Below are 14,442 nucleotides of genomic sequence, written 5' to 3' on the forward strand. Positions count from 1 at the left end.
AGAGACACTGCCACTCTGAGAAGCTCTTTTTATACCCAATCATGTTGCCAATTGACCTAATTAGTGTTAATTGGTCTTCCAGCTCTTCGTTATGCTCAAATTTACTTTTTCCAGCCTCTTATTGCTACTTGTCCCAACTTTTTGGGGATTTGTTGACACCGTGAAAATTTGAATCAACGTATTTTTCCTTTAAAATGATACATTTACTCGGATTAAACATTTGATCTGTCATCTAAGTTCTATTACAAATAAAATATTGACATTTGCCATCTCCACATCCTTGCATTCAGTTTTTTTTCACAATTTGTTTAGTATCCCAACTTTTTGGGAATCCGGTTTGTACACTTATTGCATTTTTTTTAATCAAAGACATGTAGAACAATAAATTTAGAGAAAAATTTAAATAGAAATGTAGTTTTATTTGATAGATTTTACAACTGAAAGTGAAAAATTTCATTTTTTTTCAAAAATTTCGGTCAATTTTGATTAATAACAAAAAAAGTTAAAATGTCAGCAGCAATTAAATACCACTAAATGAAAGCTATATTAGTGAGAAGAAAAGGAGGTACAATTCATTTGGGTGGTAAATTGTATGACTGAGCAATAAACCGTGAAAGTAGTGTAGTGCAGAATCGTAAAAAGTGGTCTGGTCATTAAGGGGGTTTAAGCTAGGGGAGCTGAGTTGATTAACCGACTGGAAGCATTATCTGCTGCAATCCAACCGACCACCTGGTCGCACTGGTCTGACTTTAAGAGTGTAGTCCTGTGCTGCCCTGCAAACTGGGACATGAATCTAGGTATCGTGGATGATTGTTTTTCTTGTGTTCTGGCAGCAGGCACAGTCACCACACCCTTGGCCAGGGACACGGCCTCTGTGTGCACCATCAGCATCACAGCCACTGCCCTATCCCTTACTGCACGCCTTCTATATATTAAATGTTATATATAATTGAAAGTCTCTCACACGTACAGTTGCGTAGGATTTGGAAGTGTATGCGCAAACAAATTTAAAAAGGTATTTGGGATGTGGAAACGTCACATAGGAGATATCCCGCAGATAATGTCAATACTGTCACCATCGGCTTATAAAAAATGACAGGGAATGTCACAGGTATTCGGGATGAGGAAACGTTATACAGGAGAGGCATCTCCGTTAATGTCACTGTCTGCAGTGTCTACGCAAAAAAGTACACTGTATGTCACAGATACATTTTTTCAGCGCACACATTACACTGCAGATGTGGCGCTGGTAATGCCACTGTCCGCAGCAGACATAGTCTACGGAAAAAGTACACTAGATGTCACAGATAATTTTTTTAAGCGTACTCGTTACACTGCAAATGTGGCGCTGGTAATGTTACTGTCAGAAGCAGACACCGTCTATTTAAAAAGTACACTGGATGTCACAGATAAAAAAAATTAAGCACACACGTTACACTGAAGATGTGGCACTGGTAATGTCATTGTCCGCAGCAGACACAGTCTACGGAAAAAGTACATTGTATGTCACAACTACATTTTTTTAAGCGCACACGTTACACTGCAGATGTGAAACTGGTTATGTCACTGTCAGAAGTGAACACCATCTATTGAAAATGTACACGGGATGCCACAGATATTTTTTGGATGCGCACGCCTTACACTGGAGATGTGGCACAGTTAATGTCACTATCCGCAGCGAACACCGTCTATGGAAAAATTACACTAGATGTCAGATATTTTTGGGATGCGCACACTTTACACTGGAGATGTGGCGCAGCTAATGTCACTGTCCGCAGCTGACACCGTCCACAGAAAAAGTACACTGGATGTCAGATAAATATTTTAACCACACACTTTACACTGCAGATGTTGGCATTGTAATGTCACTGTCAGAAGCTGACACCATCTATTGAAAAAGTACACTGGATGTCACAGATGCATTTTTTAAGAGCACATGTTACACTGCAGATGTGGCCCTGGTAATGTCACTGTCCGCAGCAGACACCGTCTACGGAAAAAGTACATTGTATGTCACAACTACATTTTTTTAAGCGCACACGTTACACTGCAGATGTGAAACTGGTTATGTCACTGTCAGAAGTGAACACCATCTATTGAAAAAGTACACGGGATGCCACAGATATTTTTTGGATGCGCACACCTTACACTGGAGATGTGGCTCAGTTAATGTCACTGTCCGCAGCGAACACCGTCTATGGAAAAATTACACTAGATGTCAGATATTTTTGGGATGCGCACACTTTACACTGGAGATGTGGCGCAGCTAATGTCACTGTCCGCAGCTGACACCGTCCACAGAAAAAGTACACTGGATGTCAGACATTTTTTGTATGCACACACTTTACACAGGAGATGTGGCGCTGAATGCAGAGGCCTAACTATTGCATGCTATTTAGCGCAGGATGTGCTAAAAATAGATATTGCTGCCACACACAACAGTCCTTAAAAGGACTTTTGGGTCTGTAAAGTTTTAGCTATTTATCGCAGTTTGCGCTAAAAATATATATTGCTGTTGCCACACAAAATAGGACTTTTGGGTCACTGAAAAGTTTTTCTACAAAAAATATTCATATATCACTCCCTACACTGTCTGTACCTTCCTCAGCACAGCTCTCCCTGCCTAAGGGTCCATTCACACGTCCGAGGACCCATTCATTCTCTATGGGGCAGAAATGGATGCGGACAGCACACAGTGTGCTGTCCGCATCCGCATTACCGGAGCGCGTCCCTGATCTTCCGGTCCGTGGCTCCGGAAGAAAATAGAACATGTCCGATTCTTGTCCGCAATTGTGGACAAGAATAGGCAGTTCTATGAGGGTGAAGGCCGGGTGTATTGCGGATCTGTAATTTGCAGATCCTAAATACACTATGGACGTGTGAATGGACCATAAGATCCATTCACACATCCACAAAATGGGTCCGCATCCGTTCCACAATTTTGCGAAACAGGTGCGGACCCATTCATTTTCAGTGGGGCCGGAATGTGTTGTCCGCATCCGCATTTGCAGACAAGAAAAGGCATTTTCTATGAGAAAAGTTCAAACTTGAGTTATTTGGTCAGTTTTGGCCCCCGTGACTGCGCTAATAAGTAAAGTGTGCAGTGATTCTAAGAGCAACGCCTGTCATCTGCATGCCATACGGACTCACAGTATTATTTCACTACCAAAGCAGACTCCCTATGCATGCTACTGCAAGGCACAGTGTTCTACACCACTATAAAGGCTATCAGCAGCTAGGTAATAGCCGTTTTTTTATGTAATTAGCCTCAAATAAATTTGAATCAAAGCAAATTTCTCCCAAAAATTTGGGAGAACCGGCCGAATGTAATTTTTGTCGTAACCATGGAAACAAGCAGGGTATAATGTGATTTAAAAATGAAACCAGCCAGCAAAGGAGGCAATATGTATAATATCCATACATTATTAAGTGGTTTGTATTAACTTCCTCTACATAATAAATGATATTTGCTGAAGTGAGATAACACTTTAATGTTTGCCAAGTTAGACATGACAGGTTTTAAAGCCTGTAAGAAAATCTTTTTCAAAAAGGCCTTGGACATAGGTGCTAGCGCAGAGTCCTGCTCACCATCCATTGCACTTTCCATGTCTGAATCTTCGATTCGGTTCGATCTGAGTTTTAAGGGTGTCACAAGCGCAATCTGACCATTTGGAAGCAAGTGCCATGCTCTGTGTTTTGGTTACCCTGTGCTTCTATGACGTAGTTTCAGGCTCATGCACCATCAGACAGCGCTCAGGCTCCACCCCCCTTTTTTGCGGCAGGTTTTGATGCATTTTTTTTCTTTTCTTTTTTTTGAGCCAAAGCCAGAACTTGATCTAACAGGAAGGAAAGGATTAGTCTTTCTTTTATAATTCTCATTCCACTTCAACCCAAATATTGAGGGGTTTTGTGTACGTATTTTTTTTTTTTTATTGCTGGCTTTTCTCACTCCTGTGATTTTTAAGTGGAAAACCCCAGAGCCAGATGTTTCATGAAAGTCTATAAAAAATAACTGCAGGACAAACAAGAGTTTTCTTGTAGTGGTGTGTTTTTACTGTTAAAAGGAAATTTTCGGTGTCAGTGGAATTTTTTTCAGATTGCAGCAACAATTGATTCTCTTTTCTCTCTCTTAGGCCGAATGCACATGGCCGTGGAACACGGCCGTGAGAATTCCGTGGTATCCTGACCTGGCATCCTGCTGAGAGCAGGAGCGCGCGGCGTCATTGGTTGCTATGACGCCGTGCGCTTCATGCCGCCGCTGCACTACAGTAATACACTCGTATCGATCATACGAGTATATTACTGTAGTGCAGCGGCAGCATGAAGCGCATGGCGTCATAGCAATCAATGACGCCGCGCGCTCCTGCTCTCAGCAGGATGCCAGGCCGGGATACCACGGACCGCTTACAGCCGTATTCTACGGCTGTGTGCATTCGGCCTTACCCTTTCCATAATTTTTTTGTTTGTTTGTTTTACTGCTTAAAAAAATGCAATTTGTGTTAGCATTTTCAATGCTTTTTTTCCTCAAACAGGTATCCAGAGAAAGGGAAGGGGCATGTAAAAAGCACTATTCAAAAATAGCAGCTTCTTAAAAAAAATATTAAAATGCAGAGCAAGTATGATCATTCTTTTAAGCTTTTTAGGCCAAAAAAATAAAACACCAGGGACAAAACTTTACAGAAAGAAAAAAGGATAACAACTCCTAAGACCTCTTCTACTTTTTAGTTTTTTACTGATGCGGGCTGACCCGTTGATTTGAATGTGTCTGTTCAACATCAAAATCATGGAGACATACACTACTTTGGTCCGTGATGCGGACCAAACACGTCCATTAAAATCTTTGGGTGCATGAAAATCACGGACACAACACGTGTTGCGTCCATTTTTCACTGAAGACTGATAGCAGATGCTCTGGAAATTAATTTTCAGCTGAGCAACATCCATGAATTATTGATGACAGAAACAGACCAAACACAGATCGTTCACGGACATCTTCACAGATGAAACAAGGACGGCCTTTTCACAGACTCAATTTTTTTTTTTGTTTTTATTTAAAAATAACATTTTGAATGCCGCAAATGAGAGAACTTAATATGTACTTCAGAGTAGGCATTTTTTTAAATCAATTTTTATCAAACAAGTTTAATAAAATATCACACATAGTTAATGTAAAAGCATAAAAAAAAAGAAAAGAAACAACACATCATAAAGCTGAAATGTACTGAATGAACATTTCTATTTATGTTAGGATTACCTCTGTATTTAATCCTCTAAAAATGTTAACAATAGCAATGCATTTCAATGCACTTGATCCTAACAGCTGACAAACAATATCATGTTCTTAATCTCACTAATTACAAGTATAAAAAATATAAATGTAGAACCTAGAAGATATGTACAGAAGATACAAAAATAGGGTTTTCAGGTGACATATGGCTAGACATGATTTACACAAACAAGTCAAGATGAATGCTAAATGGCTACAATTATTACTGTTGCTGCTAACCATAAGCAGTATAAACATGAAGTTATGGTATTAGGTGTCTTTAGATGGAGCCAAAGGGCTGGTTCACATGAGCTCATGGAAAACAGTGAAAGTCTGGGAGTTTGTATTTGTTAATGAAAACAGTGCAATTTACGGATTAGGTATTGCTGCAATGAGTTTTGATTTTAGTTTAAAGTACAATTTATTTGAACAACGTATACGTAATTTAGTATTTTGTGACAACTTTGTAGTTGTTTATGTGTTTCACTTTGTTTTGTGTTTATTGTCTCATTAGTGGACCTTATTTTACATTATGCTTGTGTATTATAATATGCAGAGGCATGTGACATAATATGTCAGGCATTATAACCTCCATGTAGTTTGCGGTCCACAAAAAACAATCTGCAAAAAATACGGATGATGTCCCTGTGCATTCTGTATTTTGTGGAACAGAACAGCTGGCCCCTAATAGAACAGTACTATTCTTGTCCGTAATGCAGACAATAATAGGACATGTTGTTCTATTTTTTTGCAGAACACACGGACATACAGAGTAACTTCAGTTTTTTTGGAGGACCCATTGAAATTAATGGTTCCGCATACGGTCTGCAAAAAAAAGAGAACGGGCAAGGAAAGAAAATACGTTTGTGTGTATGAACCCTTAGGCTGAGTTCGCAATTCAGTTATTTGGTCAGTTATTTCCATCAGTTAGGGCTCATGCACATGAACATATTATTTTTCCATGTCCATTCAATTTTTTTTTGCAGCAAAAACACCAGAAATGACTTTGTGTGCATTCTGTGTCCTTATGTCCTTATTGTTTACATTACGGACAAGGATATGACTATTCTATCAGGGTCCGGTCCATTTCGTTCTGCAAATGCAGAATGCACACGTCCGGTAACGATGTTTTGTGTATCTGTAATTTGCGGGTCGCAAAACATTCGACAGTCGTGTGCATGAGCCCTTATTGTGAGCCAAAACCAGGTGTGGGTCAAAAACACAGAACTGAAGGAAATTTTCCTATTATATGTTATCTCTGAGCAGGCTTCACTACTAGTTTTGGCTACCAATAAGGACTCATTCACACAGCATCAGCCGTGTGCATTCTGTAACACGGATGCGGACCCATTCACTTGAATGGTTCTGCAAATCCAGAGATGTGAAACGGAACGGAACCCTACGGAACCACTACGGAGTGCTTCCGTGGGCTCTGTTCCGTGCCTCCGCACCACAAAAAGATATAACTTGCTCTATCTTTTTGCAGAACGGACGTATCGCGGACCCCATTCAAGTGAATGGGGTCACGATCGGCATGCAGCAGCCCAACGGCCGGTGCCTGTGTATTGCGGACAGCAATTTGCACTCCACAGCACGGGCACAGAGGGGCAACAGTTATGTGAACAAGCCCTTACTGGAAAGAACTGACCAAATAACTGATGTGTAAACTCCGCCTTAGGCTACATGCACCGTGCAGTGTTTTGCAGTCAGATGCCGGCTGTGTGAATTCTGTAATTTACAGAAATACATATTCTTGTTTGCAAAATGGACAAAAATGTTCTATTTATTTAATTTTTTGATGGGCCACAGAAAGGAGTGGTGGATGCAGACAGCACAAGGAGTGCTGTCCCCATGTATTGTGGCCCCGTTGAAGTGAACCCTAAAAATTGGTCGTGTGAATGAACAGCATGCACAGAAAAATTGACCGATGGTGCAAATTTGAAATGGATCATGCATAAAATAAAGAAAGAGTGGAGCAACTCATGTGCCGGAATGTAATACGGTATACTGAAATTAAGGCATACGCGAGTGCATTAATTTACTTTGTTGTACAGATATGCACAACAGTTTATTAAGCATATAGGTGGTCATTTTTCATTTAAGGTTGTTTTTGTGTCAGTTTTAAGTCTGGCTTTGCTTAGGTTGCCTGCACCAAATTTATTAAGTGGTGCACTGCACCTTAAAGGGGTTTTCCAGGATTTTAATATTGATGACCTATCCTTAGGACAGGACATCAATATCAGATCGGCAGGGATCCAACACCCCAGCTGGTTGAGGAGAATGGGAAGGCTTGTAGTTACACCTGCTCACCACTGTGATGTCAACGGTGAGCAGATAAACAATGAAGGGAAGGCTGCGCTCGCACGTAGTGTGGCCTTCACTTCAACAAGCTGATGGGGGGGTGCCGATCTGATACTGATGATCTATCCTGAAAATAGGTCATCAATATTAATATCCCAGAAAATCCCTTTAATATTACATGTGACGTGAGTGTAATGCGGTTTACACACACAAATGTAAGGGCTCTGTATCTTGCGGATCACTGACCCATTCAAGTCAAAGGGTCCGCATCCACAGCACAGAGTGCACACAGCTGGTGCCCGCGCATTGCCGACCTCTATTTGCGGTCTGCAGCACGGGCACCAACTGTGTGCTCCGTGCTGTGGATGCGAACCCTTTAACCTGAATGGGTCTGTGATCTGCAAAATACAGCAAAAGATGAGACCATGTCTGATGCAGAGGCACAGATCTGAAAGCCCATGGAAACACTTCAGAGTGTCAGTACTAGTCAAGTACTCATGTCCTCTGTCCTTTCATTTCATATTAAAAAAAAAGTATAAAAGGAAGCACTTCATTAACAATATGATAATACTGGATTTGTAAATGCATTTAAATGGGTTCTGTATGTACTTGTCTATCTGTGATCTAACCATGCTTCAATGCAGCCATATAGTATTCATACTACATGAGTCTGGGTAATCATAGATATATCTAGAACAAACCATAATAGCACATATCTTCATAACATTCACTGTGCCGTGCCTATATAAAGTATAGCATTTGTAATCTGCTACTAAGTTGCATAGTTATAAAGCTAAAAACACTGTAAAAAAACAAGACTGTGTCTAGAGTGTGTGTAATGAATATATGAAAAAAGCCTGCCCTGCTATTTATTGGCTGTTGAAAACCATATGTGAGTCAGTTTCTGTGTTTTTTCCATAGTAAAATGAAATAAAAAAATGTTGCAGTTTTTCTGTGTCTATGAACTGTGTGCTCTGAGGTGGAGGGTGCAACAGATGAATATAATTTATTAAAGTCCAAATTCTTGAAAAGTGTTTTATGCACTGGAGCTATAAAGTTCACATCTGCAAATAATTTGTTCCTCAAGGCACCTCAAAGAGAATTAAGGGGAATGCATTAATGCCTGTTCAAACATCTCCCAGATGGTAAGGAGAATGCTCAAGGCAATACTTACACACTTTGCTCCTCCTGAAGGCAAATGTTTATAATTTGTTCAGGTGATAGCATTTGCTATATGCTGACCCCCAGGCACTGGGAGGAGAAGGAATGAATGGGTACATGAAATCTGAGCCAGGTGTAATGAAAAGATTTTGTTTTGACAGTCTTCTTTTAGGCTTATTAGTCTCACAACACAAAACAAATCTTTAATCTTTAATGTATGACAAAGACTGTGTGCCTAGAGGCGTGGATGAATTAGTCAATTATTGGAAAGCTTCTCTTTGTGTTACTATTTCTATAAACAAATCAGATAATGCATGAAATGTAAAAAGAATAAAGGCCTGTTCACATTTCAGATTGTGACACTGGCAAAATCTGCCACATATACAGTGGCAAAAAACTGTGTAAGCACACTTTGGAAGTTGCAGGGCTTGTGGCTTAGCGCCATCGAATGGAGCTAATAAGCGAGAGGAGACCCAATTGGAGGCAGAAACCACACGACCACCGCCGGAATGTTGGTGTGGTGTCCATGCCAAAAATTCTGACAGATAATTCCACCATGTAAACGGGCCCTAAGAGTCCTAAGCTCAGTAACTTTGTGGTTGAAAACTGTCAAATCATCAAAAGAAAAACAAATACATTGTTTTGATCAGCACAATTAAAAAAATATGCTAAATAAAACATATTTAAAAGACACAACTATTAAAAACATCATTCAAGGATAGTGAACACCGCACATAACAAAAAACAGCTAAAGGATATGATGTGCTAAAAAAAAAATGAGTCATGATACATGAACATTCACCTACAAAGCATCTACCTACATTCAAAATGAGGAAAAGAATAAAGAGAAAATGCAAACCGTTTAACATCTATTATAGCTAGAGTGCCAGGCACATACATTGTATGTGTAAATTTCCACAAGTTCATTATGTTTCACAGATTCAAAAGTCTGCTTAAATATCACAATTCTACAAAGTGATTTTACATTTAAAGTACAAAGTGCAAATACTATTTCTGTATCACTGCCTACATGGCATTGAGCATCAGCTTCTCAAATACGATTGTTGACGGTCTTAAAGCTTATTCATCCTTGTTTTCTGGAGATCTGTAGGAAACAAGCAGAAGAGACATTTATTTAACACAGGTGAAAAAACACATGTCAGTTATGTATTGGAAATCTAGGTTAGCAATATTCACACTTTTTACAGCCAGTTTGCCTCCCCTTTTTAATCAATTATTTAGGTCCTCTTGCTTGCGTAGATTTAAGCCATTTTCCAAAGGAAAAAACAATGTGGAAAATAATAAATAAGCCAGGTTTGTCGGCTCACCTGCTTCCTCGCACACGCCATACTCCCTTTTTGGAAAAGTGGCATGAGCGGGGAAAAGCCACATATTTTACCACACATCAAACCGGACGTCAACGTTTGCAACCCATTTACACCTCAAAAAGATTATAAATAGATGAGTAAATGTACCCCATAATTTAAATTAAAACCACACTTTCAACAGACAGTTTATATGCTGGGCAAATCTCACAATGTGCCTACAGAAATAGTAACATTTGACAGACTTCAACATGCAATCACAATTGTGTCAAAGGGGGTGGAGGTTTTGGAGGTTTGAGCAGAGACAGAGGGACTACTAACTATGGCATATGAGGGGTTAAATAGCTGGTATCGGAGTTATCTATAATCATAACTAGAGATGAGCGAATTTTTCAAAAAATCTATTTGCAGGTTCGCTGATTTTTTTCCAAAACATTTGGTTTGATCCGAATATATTTGCCGTAAATTTTGTAAAATAAAAGGGCTATTTCCTGGCTGTAAAGAGCCTTTATAGTGGTGTAGAACACTGTGCCTTGCAGTAAAATGCATAGGAAGTCTGCTTTGCTAATGAAATAATACTGTGTGTCCATATGACATGCACATGGCAGGCGTCACTCTTAGAATCACTGCACAATTCACTTATTTGGGCAGTCACCGGGCCAAAACTGACCAAATAACTCAAGTATGAACTCAGCCTTACAGGTCAATGTTAGCGCCAAGAAGAAGCATACTCCTTTTACACCGTCATCAGCTGATTCCACATAGACGTCTATAGAACCTGTTCTATTAAACACTTATACATATAGAGCCCCCGAAAGAGTGGAGAGGGTGTAAGCAGTTTGTGTTGACGTCGCTGATTATTTTGCCCTTCCTCTGATCGGTCAGAAAAATAACCTCCCAAAAAATGGATCCTGTCTGTTGAGCATCCCCCTTCACTTGGTCAGCATTTGGTCAGCAATCCATCGGTATTGCTAATGCCAAAAAAAACAGGAGTGGATCCAAAATGGAGATGACACATGAACTGAATATTTGCATGTCTTCTGTGTTTTGTACCCACTCCTGCTTTTGGCTACCAAATCATAAGCAAATTCTGATGGAACCATACAGGCCTTACAGCTACTACACAGAGAGGATCTGTTGAGAGTCTCATTTTTCCTTCCTTCTAACAAATCAGAAGGAGGGTCAAATAAATGATGATGTCAGCCAAGCCAAAAAGGCTAAATAGTGGCCCAGTCATGAAGTGGGGAGGGTGGGAACAGCATGAGAAATCCACAGAGTGGCCCAATGAAATAGTGGTGAGTTGGAAGCAGCATGAAAAGACCACAGAGTGTCCCAATTACAGAGTCTGGAGGTGGCGGCAGCATCAGGATGCCACAGAGTAGCACCATGATAGATTGTGGAGGTGGCGGCAACATGAGGAGGCCAGAGAGTGGCAAGATGACAGTGTGGAGGTTGCGGCAGCATCAAAAGGCCACAGAGTGGCAAGGTGATGTAGTGTGGAGGTGGCGGCAGCATCAGGAGGCCACAGAATGGCAAGGTGACATATTGTAATGACCGGCGTCACGCAAAGGGAGGGAAGAGGGAAGGCCCTGCCCAAGGGAGAGGGAAAGGTGGTGACCCCTGACTCACCTCGCGGCTGGCACCTGACTGCCCTGACGTCCCTAGACGGGTTCCTCACCCGTACGCCGATCACGTGCCTAAACCCTGGCTTTCCTTAAGATGAGCCCTGGGTAATGAACGGGGCGGTGGGAACACTAGTCTGCACCACTGACACTAAGAGGAAAACACCAAGGAGAGGACAGACAAAACACACAAACATAAAATCCCAGGTGGGCGACAACAGCAGACCACAAAGGATCAACAGCAATCGGGAGGGTAACGTTCTGGAACAACAACCAGGGAACGCAGCAACACAGCTCCAGTGGGTCAGTATAGAAGTCCAGTCAGGAAGCTATATATCTGGAAACCAGAGAAGTGGGAGAGGGGAATATAAGGAGGTTGGGAGTGCTGGACAAGGAACAGCTGAGGAGAAGGAGCTACGGATCCCTGAGTGAGCCAAAAGCGTTGCAAAGCAAACCCAGAAGGCTACCATAAAGAAACAGCCCTGTCTTTCTACATAGAGCGCACAGCCAACCGCAGGCGTGGTTCTTGACACCCTCGTGACACATATTGTGTAGGTAGTAGCAGCATCAGGAGACCACAGAGTGGCAAGGTGATATAGTATGGAGGTGGCAACAGCATGAGGAGACCACAGAATGGAAAGGTGACATAGTGTGGAGGTGGCAGCAGCATTTAAGAAACCACAGAGTGGCAAGGTGACATATTGTGGAGGTGGCAGCAGCATCAGGAGGCTACAGAGTGGCAAGGTGACATAGTGTGGAGGTGACAGCAGCATCAGGAGGCTACAGAGTGGCAAGGTGTCATAGTGTGGAGGTGGGTGGCAATACCAGTACCAGCTGAAGATGGTGGGTGAAAGAAGGAGCACTTGGCATCAGATGTGTGGCATCAGGCAGGTGGCAGCATCAGAATAGTAGCTGAGGCAGGTAGCCAGGAGAAGCTGGTCTCTTTTGTCAAAGTGTGGCACCATGGATGATCAAGTCTAATGCATTAGGCATTGGTGGGTGGAAATCCTGGCTGATCCACGCCTGATTCATCTTGACAAAGGTCAGTCTCTTCACATTTAGGGTGGACAGACAAGTTCTCCTTAAGGTAACTATGGCCCCTGCCGCACTAAACACCCTCTCTGATGCCACACTACTGGCTGGGCAGGACAGCTTTCTTTTTTTTTTGTTAAACAATTTTTATTGGTTTTTCATATATATAGACAATAAAAATGACAATCACAGTACATCACTGAGAGTGCTTCAAAACCTCTGACGCAGCAGAGGAATGGAGCAAAGGAAAACATCAAGAAGTACAAGCAATAGAGTGTACAAGGAGGTCAAAGTATGCGAGAATTACGGTTGGATAGTCATACAACCTAAATTATCGCTTGAATATAGTGAAGCCTAGAATTTACAATCCGAAAGCTTCAAATTAAGACCAAAAAAATCGAACATACAGAGGAAAAGGCCAAAAGACATAAAGAGGAAACATAACTGATTAGATTATGAAAAACCTCTATAACTCCTTCACGCAGACCAAGTTGTAAGAAATTTCTTTCTTGTCCCCAGTTCCCAGTTGGACAGTTCTTCCAGACGGTAGATTTGATCGACCCTAGATGTCCAGTGGTCCAAGGAAGGGACTTCAGATGTACGCCACATGGTGGGGACCAGAAGGCGGGCAGCCGCGAGCAGAAATTTTAATAGACCATGACATTTATCATATCTAGTTAGACCTAAAGATAGCAGAGCAAGTTCAGGAGAACAGGGTGCATTCGAGTTGCAGATGGTGTTACAGGTTTGGAAGATTTGACTCCACCACAATGAAATAGGGGAGCAGTCCCACCATACGTGAATGAAGGTGCCTTTTTCTGATCCGCACCGCCAACACCGATCTGAAGCGTCAGGATAAAGGATAGAGATTTTGTCAGGGGTTTTATACCATCTCGACAGGACTTTGTACCCGTTCTCCTGAACTCGAACACATCTAGAAACCTTGAGGGGAGCAATGAGTAGTGAATCGATCTCTTTCTCTGAGAATTGTTTGTTTAGGTCTTTCTCCCAGTAACCTATAAAGAGGGTTTGACCTTACAGGAAGTGCAGAATTATTAGGCAAGTTGTATTTTTGAGGATTAATTTTATTATTGAACAACAACCATTTTCTCAATGAACCCAAAAAACTCATTAATATCAAAGCTGAATATTTTTGGAAGTAGTTTTTAGTTTGTTTTTAGTTTGTTTTTAGTTTTAGCTATTTTAGGGGGATATCTGTGTGTGTGCAGGTGACTATTACTGTACATAATTATTAGGCAACTTAACAAAAAACAAATATATACCCATTTCAATTATTTATTTTTACCAGTGAAACCAATATAACATCTCAACATTCACAAATAAACATTTCTGACATTCAAAAACAAAACAAAAACAAATCAGTGACCAATATAGCCACCTTTCTTTGCAAGGACACTCAAAAGCCTGCCATCCATGGATTCTGTCAGTGTTTTGATCTGTTCACCATCAACATTGCATGCAGCAGCAACCACAGCCTCCCAGACACTGTTCAGAGAGGTGTACTGTTTTCCCTTCTTGTAAATCTCACATTTGATGATGGACCACAGGTTCTCAATGGGGTTCAGATCAGGTGAACAAGGAGGCCATGTCATTAGATTTTCTTCTTTTATACCCTTTCTTGCCAGCCACGTTGTGGAGTACTTGGACGCGTGTGATGGAGCATTGTCCTGCATGAAAATCATGTTTTTCTTACCTTGCAGACTTCTTCCTGTAC

The 14,442-nt window shown here is 41.2% G+C and overlaps 1 protein-coding gene across 1 annotated transcript in view; it reads right to left on the minus strand.

Moving 5' to 3' along the window:
* Positions 1 to 6,205: 6,205 nt before the first annotated feature.
* LOC122934466 (SPARC-related modular calcium-binding protein 2-like) overlaps positions 6,206 to 14,442 on the minus strand; it is a 318,924-nt gene continuing 310,687 nt past the window's right edge. Inside the window, exon 11 of the mRNA XM_044289947.1 lies at positions 6,206 to 9,833. Within this exon, the coding sequence (XP_044145882.1) occupies positions 9,813 to 9,833 (21 nt within the window). The 3' untranslated portion in view covers positions 6,206 to 9,812. The remainder of the gene's footprint in view (positions 9,834 to 14,442) is intronic.

Source organism: Bufo gargarizans, chromosome 4 (genome assembly GCF_014858855.1).
Source record: "Bufo gargarizans isolate SCDJY-AF-19 chromosome 4, ASM1485885v1, whole genome shotgun sequence".
Lineage (NCBI taxonomy): Eukaryota > Metazoa > Chordata > Amphibia > Anura > Bufonidae > Bufo > Bufo gargarizans.